This window comes from Alligator mississippiensis, chromosome 4, assembly GCF_030867095.1.
Source record: "Alligator mississippiensis isolate rAllMis1 chromosome 4, rAllMis1, whole genome shotgun sequence".
In the NCBI taxonomy this organism is placed as follows: domain Eukaryota; kingdom Metazoa; phylum Chordata; order Crocodylia; family Alligatoridae; genus Alligator; species Alligator mississippiensis.
Genome location: NC_081827.1, coordinates 136,363,379 through 136,380,707, shown reverse-complemented (window position 1 = coordinate 136,380,707; position 17,329 = coordinate 136,363,379). Strand labels below are relative to the sequence as shown.

General features: G+C 46.8%; 1 protein-coding gene across 2 annotated transcripts in view; it reads right to left on the bottom strand.

Annotated features, from left to right (window-relative positions):
- Positions 1-14,866: 14,866 nt before the first annotated feature.
- Positions 14,867-17,329, bottom strand: part of LOC102562186 (tetratricopeptide repeat protein 38) — a 38,704-nt gene continuing 36,241 nt past the window's right edge. The window contains exon 14 of one of the 2 annotated variants that reach the window (XM_014606356.3): positions 14,867-16,175. In XM_014606356.3, the coding sequence (XP_014461842.1) occupies positions 16,082-16,175 (94 nt within the window). In that variant the 3' untranslated portion in view covers positions 14,867-16,081. The remainder of the gene's footprint in view (positions 16,176-17,329) is intronic. The other variant, XM_019482259.2, reaches the window with a different exon arrangement.

Sequence of the window (17,329 nt, the reverse complement as noted above, 5' to 3'; positions counted from 1 at the left end):
AAAACCCAGTTAGCTACAGTCAGCAAAGCTGCTGTGGAGATGGCAGCGTGCCAAAACCCTCCGTTGCCACCAAAAAATGGCACTGAGAAAAATATGAGCTGCCCGGAGGACCTGGAAAAGAAGGGCGGAGCCACAGAAGAACAGGCGGGACTCCACCCAGCTACCCCGCCCCAAGAGATGACGTCGCTCCCAACGGCCTCACCTCCGTCCCACAGGGAGGGGGCAACGAGCGAGAATCCGATCCTCCCATCAGACACAATAACAACTACAGCTGCCGCTCATCCTGTAACAATAACCAAGCAAGTAACCAACCCAGAGGGTGCAACCACCACCACCACCCTTGACGTCATCAAAGCATGCATAAAGATTTATGGAGAAGAGGATACCATCAACCTTCGCCTTCTCCTCAACCTGCTCGTTACTCAGCCAGCAGAAAATCTTTTAAGTCAACTTCCACGATTGCAAGCCCTTGTAAAGTCAACAACCGCAAACTCAGCCGTGGCCGTAAGCTATCTTACTGCATATCCAGTCAAATACCAAGGGCCAAAACATTCCCAATTCAACTCACGAAAAGAATCAAAACTGCCATCCCAGAGGACGCCGGAGGAAAAAGCCATGTTTGGGTTCCTCCTAAACCACTTCACACTTACCAAACAATGGCTACACGTCCTAGGAGATGCGGGACAACGACAACTGGCACATATACTAGGCTACCAACCTCGACTGATCCCGCCAACTGGTCCGGGCCCTGGAGGCACCCATGCCTAACAGCGCACTCCGGATAACACCGCAGCCTGCCACAACAAACAACTACTTGAAGGGGGCATCTATGAACTAGCGCTTCAAAAGCCCCAACCATAAAAGCCGAAGCTCACCCCTAAACACCACACCATCATCAACCACATCCGCGAGTACACAAGAAAGTCATCTGCGAACCCAAACAATATCCTGGCTCCTACTCTGTGCTCCTAGAAGGCGATCAAACCTGGTCGCTCATCATAGCTCATCACAACTGGCTAACTTGCCGCCATGCTGTTCACCGAGTATGGCCACCCTTTTCTTTGTTTGTTTGTCTGTTCATCTGTTTTGTCCCCTTACAGGCCCAGCGAAGACAAAGCAACAATCTATAACTGCCCGATGGCGAAAATCACTAAGCACCAACCTGCAACACACCCGGGTCGACGCCACAATGGCTGCCTGCTCATATGTCACAAGCAGGGTCGTCGCTCTATTCCTACAGTTACCAACAGATTTCTCGGCAAACAGAGCTGACTTCGAAACCTCCAACTCGGTCCTAAACCTTCTGTCATTGTAGGCCAAAGACACAACTAACAATTCATTTTATGGTTTTCTTTTCCTGTTAATGATCTTGTACATATTTGTTTTGTTTTGTTTTAAAGCCTGTTCGAGACTTTACGCAGTGAAGCCAAGTCATAATGTTTTGAGTGGAAAGCTCTGAATTATTAAAAAAGAACAGCATTGATAATCTGAAGGTTTGGGGGATATCACAAAAAGGTCGAGTATAGACAAAAACATTAAATAAGAGAGAGAAAAGAGAAAAAATGTTGCCTTTTTAGTTTGGTTTCTTAACTAAAACACAAGAAAGCACAAGAGACAAATGTAAAGGCTTATTATATGTCGTAGGTGGATGGAGGACAGGAAGTGTCAAATCGTTAAAAAAAAAAGCAAGTAGTGATACATGACAAGGTTGATGCGTTTCGACAGTCTTAAACAAAAAAATAAAAAAAATTGCGAAAAACGCCAAACCGACTCTCGGGTATAGGCCAAGGTTGGCTATCAGACCTCTTCCGTTGGTTTGGGTGGAACACGTGATCATGGTTCCTCAACTTGTTAATACCCTTCATTATGCTTTTGTTATCAATTGCTATATTTGTGTGTTTTAGCTGTTAGATTTTACAGTATCTCAAAACAAAGTTAACCATGCTTTTTGCTTTTATATACACCCACTTGCCAAATACTAACAATGATAAACAAAATGGTCTATACATAAACATAATGTTACTTGCTGTGCCATGGGCAAGGGGGCATGTCACAACCAAATTAAGTAGTGCCCATGTCACAAACAAGTAATAACCATTTAAAACAGTTTTTTCTACACTAGGTTAACTAAGGGTTAACAATAATGATAGTAACCGCTTTTTTCTGCGCATGTCAAAAAGAAATTTATTGCTGCGCCACTAACAGAGATAAAAACTTTTGCCTTCTTTGCTTTATATAAATCATTATAATTGGTCAAAGAAAACAAGGAATAACCCTATAAAAATAACACCCTAACAAAGACCGCTAGATAATTGGCGATTCTAATTAGATTTATGACGTGGCGAAAAACAATTGGCTATCATACAAACAAAACCCGCTTACATTTTTCGCAAAGTCGAAGACAACTCTGCCCACACCTTGGAGTAAATCTGACAATTTAATCAGTTGTCAGCGTCTTCCCGCCGCGACCTCCCTGGCGTACCCTTGCCCCGCATGCCCGATAAGCCGACCGCCGGCCCGTATATATATATCTACAGAACGACTGAATGACGATCTCTAAGCTATAACTAAATAAGTATCTCTGACCTCTGTCTTACACCACCTTGACGTAAATAAACAATCTTGCTTTACAACCGATAAGCATCCGCCTAATTAATTCCACTCCAAGCGTTACAAATACCCGCCTGATGGCCTTCTAAGGCCCTGGACCCTTATCTGCCCGGGTGGGAGTCAGGGAGAGCTGCTGGCCGGCTGCCCTGGGTCCCGACAGTATGTTCCATGCCTTGTTCCAGCAATACCTTTCCTGTAGTAGTTGGCAGCTTGATAGCACTGCAGTATCACTAAAAGTTGATCTCCCCATTTCTAGCTGGTAGATGTTAGCTGTTGCTGGCCTCCAGCTAACAGATCCCTGGAAAAAAGTGCCCTCCTTCATCTGGAAGCTCTGCCACTGCAGGTGATTGTGCATCTGCAGCATGATCCCCTTCCACCAGTCCATACTTATTTTCACATACCCAATGGCCCATGAACTGCACATACTCCCAGAACAAGCAATCTTCATTTGTCATCTGGGGTCCTCGCTTTCTCATGGGTCGCTGCCATTACATGAAAAGAGGCTAGAACTGTCTATCGGGAGCCTTTGCTGCGGCTTCTTTGGTAGCAAGATTTTCTGTTGCTAGTTGTGGGTAGTTGAAGCCTGGCAGTAATGTGTATAACTAGCAACAGTAAGCCAGTTATATCACCTCATTGTGGAAGTTGTTGGTGTGTAGAAGATTGAGGTTTGAAGGTTGCTAAGACAATTTTCAGATTATTTCCAGGAGTCCCCTCAAAAGTTGAACTTGGGCCCTTCTGGCTCCAATGTCCCACCAAATAAATGGTAGGTATCCCACAATGCAAAGGGGGAAGTATTGCTGCAAAAGTACCCAGAATATAACTGACTTGCTATTTGCAGTTCCACAGCCACCCCCATATTACATGCATATGGTCAGGTGTATGCTTCACAATTCCCCTCTCACAGCTTAGCTGAGTCAATGAATCCATGGCTTTATTAGTCCCCTTTAACCAAAGCATAATACACTTCCTTCTCTGTAAAAAGATTTTTTATTTTTGGGAGAGCCAACATGAAATTGCACAGATATTTTAAATAAAGCTCAGAAAGTGAAGAAGAAAACTGTAAACCAAAGAAAACTGTTTTCATAATTGCCTTTGTGAAAGCTAATATTGATGAGGGCCTAGATAAATTGCACTGGATTTAGTAGATCAGTTCCAAATCACTCTTACTGAACTCATGCAAAACACTAATATAAATACACTTAAACTAATTTAACCTGTTTTTGAAATGGGTTTAATAAGAATTAAACAGGCTTTGAATTGTCTACATTAAAGATATGCCCTGGTTATCTAAAGTGATTTAAATTTCCTTTAAGTTTCCTTTTGTTGAACTGAGAAATCTCTTATTGTTTAGACAAGACCAATGTACATTTAGTGTTCAATCTCCTGTAATCTTAACTAGCAGTAAGACCATTAAAGCAACTTTCCCACCTGGCAAAAAAGACATCCAAGATTTCAATGGTCAAGATTTTAGGATGCTTAACTAGTATAAATTGGTGTTATTCTACTGATGTCATGGACCAATGGATTTACTATGACTATATCTTGTCAAAGAAAACTGAACTCCTTCTTGACAAGGTAACTGGTTGGGTGAATGATGGGAATACTGTGGATACATAGATTCATAGATGTTAGGGTCGGAAGGGACCTCAATAGATCAAGTCCAACCCCCTGCATAGGCAGGAAAGAGTGCTGGGTCTAGATGACCCCAGCTAGATGCTTATCTAACCTCCTCTTGAAGACCCCCAGGGTAGGGGAGAGCACCACCTCCCTTGGGAGCCCGTTCCAGATTTTGGCCACTCTAACTGTGAAGAAGTTCTTCCTAATGTCCAGTCTAAATCTGCTCTCTGCTAGCTTATGGCCATTATTTCTTGTAACCCCCGGGGGCGCCTTGGTGAATAAAACCTCACCAATTCCCTTCTGTGCCCCCGTGATGAACTTATAGGCAGCCACAAGGTCACCTCTCAACCTTCTCTTGCGGAGGCTGAAAAGGTCCAGGTTCTCCAGTCTCTCCTCGTAGGGCTTGGTCTGCAAGCCCTTTACCATACAAGTGGCCCTTCTCTGGACCCTTTCCAGGTTATCCGCATCCCTCTTGAAGTGCGGTGCCCAGAATTGCACGCAGTACCCCAACTGCGGTCTGACCAGCGCCCGATAGAGGGGAAGTATCACCTCTTTGTATCTATCTGTCATGCATCTGCTGATGCACAATAAAATGCCATTAGCTTTTCGGATGGCTTAGTCACACTGCCAACTCATGTTCATCTTAGAGTCCACTAGGACTCCAAGATCCCTTTCCGCTTCTGTGTCATCCAGCAGGTCATTTCCTAGGCAGTAGTTATGCGGGACATTTTTCCTCCCTAGGTGCAGCACTTTGTATTTCTCCTTGTTGAATTGCATTCGGTTGTTTTCTGCCCACTTGTCCAACCTATCCAGGTCTGCCTGCAGCTGTTCCCTGCCCTCTGGCATGTCCACTTCTCCCCACAGTTTTGTGTCATCCGCAAACTTGGACAGAGTACATTTCACTCCCTCGTCCAAGTCGCTGATGAAGACACTGAAGAGTATCGGTCCAAGGACCAAGTCCTGCGGGACCCCACTACCCACACCCTTCCAGGACGAAACCGACCCATCCACCACGACTCTCTGGGTGCGACCCTCTAGCCAATTCGCCACCCACCGGACTGTGTAGTCATCCAAGTCACAGCTTCTTAACTTGTTCACCAGTATGGGGTGGGATACCGTATCGAAGGCCTTCCTGAAGTCTAAGTATACAACATCCACCCCTACTCCTGTGTCCAGGCGTTTCGTAACCTGGTCATAAAAAGAGACTAGATTAGTCAGGCATGATCTACCTGCTACGAACCCATGCTGGTTTCCCCTCAGCATAATTTGTCCTGCCGGGCTCTCGCAAATGTGAGCCTTGATAATTTTTTCAAAGAGTTTGCCAAGGATGGAGGTGAGACTGACTGGCCTATACTTGCCCGGGTCCTCCTTCCTCCCCTTCTTGAAAATGGGGACCACATTGGCCCTTTTCCAGTCCTCCAGGACTTGCCCCGTAAGCCACGAGCGTTCAAATATTCCTGCCAGTGGCTCTGCAATGACGTCGGCCAGTGCCTTCAGTACCCTTGGATGGAGCTCATCCAGGCCTGTCAACTTAAAGGCATCCAGTTCCTCCAAGTGACTCTGCACCACCTCAGGGTCTACACATGGTAGTCTGGCGCCTTGCTGCTGCCTCTCTACAATCCCAGTGAGAGACTTGTCTTGCCCCTCTCTTAGGAACACTGAGGCAAAGAACTCGTTGAGGAGTTCAGCCTTGTCCCCCCTGTCCGTCACCAATTGCTTCTGCCCATTTAGCAGGGGTCCTATTCCTCCCTGGGCCTTCCTTTTACTCCCTATATATCTAAAAAACAATTTCTTGTTATCCTTTACTTGGGATGCCATCCTCAGCTCCATGGTAGCTTTGGCCCATCTAACTGCCTCCCTACAAGTGCGAGCAGAGGAGGTATACTCCTCTTTGGTAATCTCTCCCTGTTTCCACTTTTTATGTGCCCCCCTTTTGGCCCATAGGCTGCCCTGGATTTCTCTGGTCAGCCAAGGAAGCCTCCTGGCCCCTTTCCCTCTTTTTCCTTGCATCAGGATCATCTCCCTTTATGCCCAAAGGATCATTTCCTTAAGGCACAGCCACCCTTCTTGGGCTCCCATCACTTCAAAACTCCTACTCTGCAGTGCGTCCTTGACTAATTGCCTGAGTTCATTGAAATCAGCTTTCCTAAAGTCTAGCACTTTCACCCTGCTAGTTACCTTACCCACTCAATGTCTTATGAAGAATTCTATTATTAGGTGATCACTGTCCCCCAGATGGCCACCGATCTGTAGGTCCCCTACCATATCATCCCCCGTTGCCAATATGAGATCCAGTAAGGCATTCCCCCTAGTGGGACTGTGTACCTCCTGCATCAGGTGGAGGTCCTGTACACAGGATAGGAACCTGTGTGAACAGTGGGACTTTGCTGTCTGTGTCTCCCAGCAGATGTCTGGGTAGTTTAGGTCCCCCATGACTACCGCCTCTTTAGCTTTTATGGTCTCCGAGAGCTGCCTCAGGAGCCCTGAATCTAGTTCTTATATATTGGAGTATCTAGACTTCAGCAAGGCCTTTGTCAAGTCCCACATGACTTTCTCATAAACACAATGGAAAATGTAGAACAGAAAACTACTATAAGGTGGATAGACAACTGCCTCAACAGCCACAAACAAAGTAATGTTAAATGGATCCACTTCGGAATGGCAGCAGGTTTTAAGTGCCTCCAGGGGGCTGTCCTAGACCAGATGTTGTTTAATGTGTTTATTGATTATTTGGATGCTGGAATAGAGAGTTTCTTCTGAAAATCTGCAGATGATATACAACTGGGAAGGACTGAACACACTTGAGGACAGGAACGCAATTTAGAAAGATCACAATAGACGGGAAAGTTGAGTTGGAGTTAACTCAGCTAGCAAGATAGTTTCATAGTTTGTAGGGTCAGAAGGGACCTGAGCAGATCATCAAGTCCGACCCCCTGCCATGGCAGGAAAGAGTACTGGGGTCAAACGATCCCAGCAAAGTGCTCATCTAGCCTCCTTAAAGACCCCCAGGGTAGGAACCAGCACCACTTCTCTTGGAAGTTGGTTCCAGATCCTTGCCACCCTGACAGTGAAGTAGTGCCTCCTGATATCTAGCCTAAATCTACCCTCTGCCAGCTTGTGACCGTTATTTCTTGTCACTCCTGGGAGTGCTCAGGGGAACAGGGTCTGTCCCAATGCCTGCTGGTCCCCCCTGACTAGTTTGTAAATGGCCATTAGATCCCTCTTCAGCCTTATCTTGTGGAGGATGAACAGGTTCAGGTCCCTTAGCCTCTCCTCATAGGGCCTGCCCTGCTGCCCCCTGATCATGCAAGTGGCCCTCCTCTGGACCCGCTCCATGCTGTCCACATCCCTCCTGAAGTGCGGTGCCCAGAACTGGATGCAGTACTCCAACTGCGGCCTGACCAGTGTCGCATAGAGGGGGAGGATCACCTCCTTGGACCTGCTTGAGATGCATCTGTGGATGCATGACAAGGTGTGGTTGGCCTTCCTGACCACGGCCCCACATTGGTAGCCCATGTTCATTTTGGCATCAATAATGACTCCAAGATCCTGTTCTGCCTCTGCACTGATGAGAAGGAAGTTCCCCAGCCTGTAGGTATGCTGCTGGTTCTTCCCCCCCCAGGTGCAGCACCTTGCACTTGTCAGTGTTGAAACCCATCCTGTTCTCATCTGCCCACCCCTGTAACCTGTCTAGGTCTGATTGCAGCCTATTCCTCCCTTCTAGCGTGCCCACTTCCCGCCACATGTTAGTGTCATCTGCGAATTTGAACAGGGTGCTTTTTACCCCTTCGTCCCAGTCGCTGATGAAGATGTTGAACAGTGCAGGCCCAAGGACTGAGCCCTGCGGAACCCCACTACCCATATTCCTCCAGGTCGAATAAGACCCGTCAACCACCACTCTCTGGGTGCGGCCCTCCAGCCAGTTAGTGACCCATTTGACTGTGTAGGTGTCGATGCCACAGTCCCCTAGTTTTTCAATGAGAATGGGGTGAGAGACAGTGTCGAAGGCCTTCCTAAAGTCCAGAAAGACTACGTCCACTGCTACCCCTGCGTCTAAGGATTTTGTGACCTGGTCATAGAAGGCCACCAGGTTGGTCTGACAGGACCTGCCTCTAATGAACCCATGTTGGTTGCCCCTAAGCATAATTTCCCCTGCTGGCCCCTCATGGACACGTGCTATACTAATTCTCTCAAAAAGCTTGAGGTAAGACTAACTGGCCTATAGTTTCCTGGCTCCTTTTTCCTCCCTTTTTTGAAAATGGGAACCACATTTGTCCTTTTCCAGTCCTCTGGCACCACACCAGAGCACCACAAGTGCTTGTAAAGCCATGCCAGGGGTCCTTCAATGACCTCTGCTAATTCCCTCAGCACTCTGGGGTGGAGATCGTCAGGGCCTGCTGATTTAAATACATCCAGTCCCTCCAGAAGTTCCCTTACTAGGTCCTCTCTGACCCTAGGTCTGGCTGCACCGCCCCTGGGGCCTACAGAGGTCCTGGTTGGGGGGTGACCTGGTCCCTGCTCAGGAAAATGGAGGCAAAGAAATTGTTAAATAGGTTAGCTTTGTCGTCTGGTGTGACGACCAGATTTCCTAGCGTGTCCTGCAGAGGCCCCACGTCACCTGGTACCTTCTTTTTACCCCCTATGCATTTAAAAAAGGACAAAGTATTTAAAAAAGGATAAAGTTCAGTGCTGACAATGCAAAGTGACACACCTCAGGAAGAATACTCAAAACCACAAATACTAAATGGGTGACGTGCCTGGCTGGATGGCGGCACTATGAAAAAGAATCTAGGAGTCTTGGTGGATCAGACTCAATATGAATCTGCAGTGTTGATGACTATGAAAGCTTGGTTGGACCTACACATGAAATTTGAATGACCAATTCTAATATTATAAAAGCCTTAGTCTGTCTGTCCGTAACACTTTATTCTCACTCTGATTGGTTGCCTTGGCTGGGGCGGGGGGGGAGAGGGGGAGACAGAGGGGGATGACAAGGACTGGAGGACTGCCATGACAGAGGGGATGGACTGGGGGGGGCGAGGCCAGCAGCACTGGTCTTGCCCCCCCCCGCTTCCTGGAGGTGTCAGGGTCATGGGGTGCTGGCTGCACAGCTCTGGCCTCACCCCGCCCCACACAGTGGACTGCTGCCATAACAGTGGGGATTGGAGCCCAAGCCAGGGAGTGAGGCCAATGGTGCTGACCTCCCCCCGCCCTGCTCCTTGGAGCCAGGGGCCGGAGCACCCCCCCTCCAACAACAACCAGTGGGGAGGAGGGTGGTGGGGAAGAGGGGAGGGGGGTGACTGGTGGCTGCACCCTACTGTGCCTGGCACTGTGGCTGTGACTGCCACCATGGTCACGGGCCCTGGCGGCCCTGGTCTGAAGTGGAGGGGGAAGAGTGGTCCTGGCCCCAGCCCCGGCCCTGGCCTGAAGCAGCAGGAGGGAGGGGAGGAGCCGCCCTGGCCTGAAGCGGCGGCGGTGGGGGAGAGCAGCCCCGGCCCTGGCCCCAGCCCCGGCCTGAAGCAGCTGGGGGGGGGGAGGCAGGAAGCAGCCCCAGCCCAAAGCAGTGGGGGGGAGGGGGCCAGTGGCCCCAACCAGAACTGGCGGGTGAGGGGGGGAACGGCCCTGGCCCAGGCCCAGGCCCCAGGCTGAAGCAGCAGGGGGGAGTGGCTCCAGCCCCAGCCTGAAGCAGAGGTTGGGAGGTGGGGAGCAGCCCTGGCCCAAAGTGTCGGGGGGGGGGAGTGGCTGAGGAGCGGGGGGAGAGGGGGCCAGACACAGACCTCTGTCCCTGCCCTCTCCCCCCATCATTCTTGATGGGCAATTTGCTACTTTAAAATAACAATACATCTTGAACAAGAATGCAAGATATGACTGAGACTACAGAAAATAGAGCAATCCCAATTGACTTCATCTCCTGTGCTAGTTGCAAATGTACCCAATATTTTATTACTCATACATTCATAGATGCTAGAGTCGGAAGGGACCTCAGTAGATCATCGAATCCGACCCCCTGCATAGGCAGGAAAGAGTGCTGGGTTCAGATGACCCCAGCCAGATGCCTATCCAACCTCCTCTTGAAGACCCCCAGGGTAGGGGAGAGCACCACCTCCCTTAGGAGCCCATTCCAGATTTTGGCCACTCTAACTGCAAAGAAGTTCTTCCTAACATCCAGTCTAAATCTGCTCTCTGCTAGCTTATGGTCATTATTTCTTGTAACCCCCAGGGGCACCTTGCTGAGTAGAGCCTCACCAATCCCCTTCTGCGCCCCCATGATGAATTTATAGGCAGCCACAAGGTCGCCTCTCAACCTTCTCTTGCAGAGGCTGAAGAGGTCTAGGTGACCTAGTCTCTCCTTGTAGGGCTTGGCCTGCAAGCCCTTAACCATACTAGTGGCCCTTCTCTGGACCTTCTCTAGGTTATCTGCATCCCTCTTAAAGTGTGGTGCCCAAAAGTGGATGCAGTATTCCAACTGCGGTCTGAACAGCGCCCGATAGAGGGGAAGTATCAACTCTTTGTATCTATCTGTCATGCATCTGCTGATGCACAATAAAGTGCCGTTAGCTTTTCGGATGGCTTCGTCACGCTGCCGACTCAAGTTCATCTTGGAGTCCACTAGGACTCCAAGATCCCTTTCCGCTTCCGTGCCATCCAGCAGGTCATTTCCTAGGCAGTAGGTATGCTGGAGATTTTTCCTCCCCAGGTGCCGCACTTCGCATTTCTCCTTGTTAAATCACATTCTGTTGTTTTCTACCCATTTGTCCAACCTGTCCAGGTCCGCCTGTAGTTGTTCCCTGCCCTCTGGCATGTCCACTTCTCCCCAGAGTTTTGTATCATCCGCAAACTTGGACAGAGTACACTTCTCTCCCTCGTCCAAGTCACTGATGAAGACATTGAAGAGTATCGGTCCAAGGACCGAGCCCTGCAGGACCCCACTGCCCATGTCCTTCCAGGTCAATACCGACCCATCCACCACCACTTTCTGGGTATGACCCTCTAGCCAATTTGCCACCCACTGGACTGTGTAATCATCCAAGTCACAGCCTCTTAATTTGTTCACCAGTATGGGGTGGGATACCGTATCGAAGGCCTTCCTGAAGTCTAAGTAAATGATATCTATCCCTATTCCTGCGTTCAGGTGTTTTGTAACCTGGTCATAAAAAGAGACTAGATTAGTCAGGCATGATCTACCTGCTATGAACCCGTGGCTGATTTCCCCTCACCATAATTTTTCCTGCTGGGCCCTCATATATGAGCCTTAATAATCTTTTCAAAGACTTTACCAAGGATGGAGGTGAGACTGACTGGCCTGTAGTTGCTTGGATCCTATGTTAAACCATTCATAAATAACTGCATAGCCTTATGTGACTGTATCCTTCTTTCTGATGCATGTTCCCTTGATTAAGGAATATTTCTCAGAACAGGCATTCAATGCCTGTCTTGGGTTTTGTAAATTTCTCCATAGACCATCTCCAGTGCAGACTATTGTGGATTCTGCCCTGTTGTTAAAACAGCTACCCAAAGACAGTGTCCTGTGATCAATGCCCCAAGGTATTCTGTTCAGCCAATCAAGACCCAGGGCTGGCCCACAGTTTTTTGGGCCCCCTGCAAGTTATAGTTTTGGGGCCCCCTGATGCAGAGAAGCTGTCGGTGGCAGGGGGGTAGTGGCGAGTGCCCGCAGAAGCTAGCAGTGGCAGCAAGGGAGGAGGGGAGAGGGGGTGGCGTTGGAGTGTTCATGGCCACAGGGGGGCCCTTGGCTGCAGTCACAGGTTTCGCAGGATAGGACAGGCTGGCCCTGTCAAGGCACAACCCATTTGATTGAAGTGTAACCTCCAGACTGATCAGAAATTTGCAAAAACAAGTTTCACACCTGGATGATCCAAAACAGGATCCAAGCAGTTAGCAATTGTAATGTGATGGTCCCTTCCTACCATGCTTTGTTTGGACTTTAATCAATCAATTATCAAGAAGGAATGCTTTAAAGCTATAAAGTTCAGCAGTATAAGAATGAAATAGTTGACAGAAACATGTGCACTCCAGGGGAGACAGAAATCATTCTGCACCCAGCTTATCACTCCTAGGTGATGGATCCGTGCTCAGTGAAGGCTGCAAAGACAGAAACTGCTTCCTGCCTGCATTGATGTGAGACACTTCTGATCCTAGGACTTTTGTGATAGATCATTTACTGAATATTGGGAAAGGAGTCTTTTTGTCATTTAGTTTTATACCTTGTACATACTGTATTGTTATTAAAGTCTTTTTGCCATTAATTGAACGAGGTATTGTGTCAATCCTTGACTGCACTAGGTTTAAATCCAGCTTTTGACTGCAAAAGTGTCATGCTACTGTACAAAAGGCAAATGCTGTATCAATAGGAATATTAGGTAAAGACACACAAGGTGATACTCTTTACATGGCACTGGTTACATAGCACTGGTTACTCTTCTAGAGTATTGCTTACAGTTTTGGGATTCACATTTTAAAAGGTTATGGAGAAGTTAAGAGATAAAGAGCTTGGAAGGTAAGCCACACAAGAAGCTGAAGTAAGCACGCTCAGCTTATGGAGAAGGTGTTGAAGAGGGAACATGATAGCAGATTTCAGATATCTGAAGGGCTGCCATAAAGGTGAGGGAAAATACCTTCTCTCTTCAGGTGTAGAGAGAAGGACGTGGATGTTGGAAACTGTAACAAAGTAGGTTTAGATAGACTATCGGGAAGAATTTCTTCATTGTAAAAACAGTGAGGCAGTGGAGTAGACTGCCTAGGGAACCTGTGGAATCTCCAACACTGGAGAAATTATCCGAGAAGAGGTTGGATAAGCATCACCAGGGATGATCCACTCTAGGAGCAGCTCTGCCTATACTATACTATGGGTATTTCCCATGCTTGTGGGCTTTGCTAGTTGCTGCCGGGGGTCAGGCCGGAATTATTTTTCCCCTCCTGTTGCTACGCATGTCAAGTTTGTTTGTTTTTTCACCTTAGTCAGAAACATTTGGTGTTGGCTGCAGACAAGGCTGGGGATTTTAACTGGGGTGTACTCACGTACCTACTGGGACTAGAACCTGGAGGTTTCTGGTTAGAGAGTCTTGCCCTTCTGCTCAGAGTCAGACCAATCACCACATTTTGTCTCTGGAAAGAATTTTAACCCATGGTCAGATTGGTACGGACTGTGGGGATTTTGCTGATGATTGTTAGTGAAAGTGAAAAGAAGGGTTTAAGTATCAACTGTAGAAAAACAGAATGCATGGTAATTAGAAAGAAGATCATTCCTGTATGCAACACCGAAGTGGAAAAAGAACAGATAAGGCAGGAGGAAGCTGCTGATTAACAACAGAAAGAGACAGTTGGACTTTCACAGACACATTATGAGGAAAGAGGAATTTGAAAGTTTGGTCATAAATGGAAAGACTGAAGGAAGGAGAGATTGTAATTACAGTGCATCAGAGCAGGCTCAATTAATCCCATCTCCTGCAGTGTGGTAATTACTGCACTCCAGCCAGCCTCCGCATCTTGCAAAACAGTGTTCCCATGCTTCAAAATGGCAGCAGGGGCACTTGAACTAAAGCTCATCGAATGAGATTTAGATAAAGCAGCCCTGCCACCATTGTGAAGTGCAGGGGCACTGATACATGAGAAGCTCTGGGCGCTTCAATTAGAGCAGGTCTCAGAGCCACTCTAATTAAAGCTCCTTCTCCCCACCCCCAGAGCACATGTAAAAATTCCTTCCATTGTGAGGTACTAAGAAAATACACGTTAGATTGCCTTGACATGCACTAACTAAAGAGCACGGGGCTCCTATACATGTGCAGAGAGGCTGCTCTGACATGTTGTAATTACTGAAGCTATATTTATCTGCCCCCCTCCTGCTGACAAGTTTAACAGAGCTAGAGTGTTAGGCCTTGCTGCACATCAATGAAACCCTCCCACCTGTAAAACAATGTTTGTTTATAGAAACAAAGTACTATAATTTATTTATTTATTCTCTTATCTTTCTCCTTCAAGAAAATTAATCTTACAATTTGAATATTAATATTATTAGCACATGACTGTCTAAGTGGCAGCCCATGGGCTGGGTTCATTTGCAGCTCTCCATGTTTTCACCCAACCTCCACTCTCCTTTTTGCTGTGGCTGCAGCAGTAGCTAGGGACTCTGGGCTTCAAGCTTCTGCTTTGTCACCCTTCCCAGCATGTGGGAGTTCATGGTGTGGTACATTAGGTTGGGAGGGGAGCTGCAGCTAAGTTGATAAGAGTAGCACCCTGCAGTTTACTCTATTTGTGGTGATGAGATCGTAAATAGATTCTGTCTGCATGGTATGGGTAACTTTGCTGAATATTTCTTCAAAAAAAAGAATTAATGTGTGCTGTTATCTTCAGAGACAGAAACCCACCCACACTGTTTTTCCATTGTTGTTGTCCATGTGGTTGTTGACTGCTTGCTGGTGGCAGAGAGGAGTATAAATGACTTTTCTAGGAGGTCTGAGAAGTCTAATGTTGCTGAACTTGGTCCTTACCATTTTAATTCAAAATTCTCTCACCCATGCTGGGTGTATACTTGACTCACTCTGCAGTTCTGCTTAAGAAGCCCCATGTTGAATATTCAAAAACTACACAGTTCCATAAATGTATGTAGTCACTTCTCTGGTAATACACTGAGCACAGGATTAAATTTATTGACAGACTATAGGAGAGCATCAGTCACACCCTGTAAATGAAAGGGCAATACAATGGTAAGAATTTCATTCTTAAATGTATCAGTAATATATTCAAATTGAGGCTTAATTCATTGGCAACAGACCTGTAACTACCGTTCCCCACTATCATTACTCACCGATAGAGCTGTTATAAAAATATGCAGCATTATTAGGATAAAAATCACCCTGAATCTCAAATCCTCATTAAAATGCAATATAAAACCCAAGAAAAATCTTTAGAGTAACAGAAGAAAAGAAAATCTTAGATAAACAGCAATGTAAAATATCTCTGAAAAACTGAAAGCCAAATCCTGGGACCAGCTTGCAGACCAAGAAGAAAAGACTGCATGCTGGGATTGTGAGGGTTCTGGTTCTCCCACCTCCCCCAGGACCATATTAGAAGTCCAGGATTTTAAGTACCATTTGGCTAGTGGTTCTCCTTACAAGGCCACCAGTGGGTCTAGTACAACAAGCATCCACAGGTTCAGATCTCATCCCTGCTTCCCCCCACCATTCTATGCACATGGGGCAGAACTTGAGGGATGTATATGGCTTCCAAGTCCTGTTTCCACTAGAAACAGAGGTTCTGTGAGGCCAAAAAAAGGGCAAGATTTTGGCTCATAATTTTGTGCTGAGATGTGACTGTGGGTTAATGTAATCTTGTCCATTTCCTAGAACTCTGGCACCACCCAGCCTTCTCTAATATATCCCACATGATGTTGTATTTTTGTGAAAAACAGTTCAAATTTCCTCCCTTTCCTATTTATGGATGAGAATAGCAAACGCACTGAATAATTTGACAGCCTGTTATCCCACAGCCCAAACAGCATAAAAATGTTATCCCGCAACCCAAACAGCATAAAACCCATCCACATTTCTAGAAAGCAATGGCTCATCAGGTTGTAAACAAAGATTGATAGATCTCTACTTTTCCTGCTACTGCTGCCTTTTCCCAGGCACAACTAAGCCAACTTCTTGTTAGGACTGGAGATGCTGCAGGAAGTTAAGCAGCAATGCTGAATCACCAACAAAAGCATTCCAAAGTTCAGGCAAGCAGGAGATCTGGCATGGCTTATAAGGCAATAATTCCCTCCAATTTGATTCCTTTAATTCCATGGGAAGCTATTGATTAACAGTGCTAATCATGATTTCATTTGAATGACAGAGATTCAAGTCATTGCATGAACAGCTGATGCTTTCCGAATAAGCCGCTCAGTCAATGGTGAATTTGGTCTCAACGCATCACGTTCCATCAAGAGGCACCTGTAGGTAGGGAGGGCAGGAAAAAGAGGCCTTGAGTACAGTGTTCAAAATTACAGAGCAGACTTTTTTGTTCCCTTGTTAAGTAGCCATGTGTCATGTATCTAAAAGGCTGGTAGATGGTGACCTATTTCAGTAACTTCACTGTCACTCACAAGCATTACCTAACAGCAGTGTTTTTTAAGGTCAGTACTGTATACTTGATCCACAAATACACAACACAGAGCATTCACTAACTGGATAGACTTAGGTTTTCCACACTTCTGCCTCATCAATTAATTCATTTTCACGGTCACGTGGCATTGGAAGTAGCACTGTGCTTGCACAGTGCAGGCTGCCCTTTGCCTAGGAGGTGAGTTCTAAACAAGCCTGTTCTCCTCTCACCAAGCCTCCACATTCCTAGCTTGTAATCTAGAGATGGAGGCAGAAGAAATACTCTAACCTGGTTATGATGCTTCTAGTTCCAGGACTAGTTCACACAGACCTAGCTTGAAGTGAGACTGCATGATGCTACCTTTTGCCATACAGATGTAGCTTGCTCCTCTTATGGACAAGAGGACCATCACAGGCAAGCCTGTCCAGTGAATATATCCAGATGGGAAAGAGCAAGTCAGGGAGATTCACAGGGTAGGGCTAACAAAGGCAGAAAGGCTCCTCTAGAAGGCCCTGAAGCAACATGGTTTGAAGGAAAGAGTGCATCATCCTGTCAGCAGTGAAGGAAGCCAAAGGAGAAGTCTCTGCATGCTGTTTCCCATGGTGAACAGAGAAGTTAGCCTGTTCTGATATTTTGCCTAACACTTAATTTGAAGAGTATATTTTTAAGTATATTTCCTCCCTAAGAAAATACAGTGGTGCCCAATTGGAAGGAAAGTCCTTTATAGAGGGACTATAGACTGCCTATCACCTGAAACAGTTAACCAGCCCAGGCTTTGGTAGCTTAACTGCATGCAGTGGAACGAGAACATTTGTTCTGAGGTAGCTAACAACCTACCTACTTTGCAGCCGGTTACCAAATAAAGAGTGGGTTTCTCAGTGCTTTGCTGTGAATTTTACTTCTACAGGTATTTCTCCACTCAGCTGAATCTCATCAGCAATCCCACCCAGCTGATAGGAGAAACAGCACTCTCTGACATAATGCCAAAGCAAACAGCTGGAGC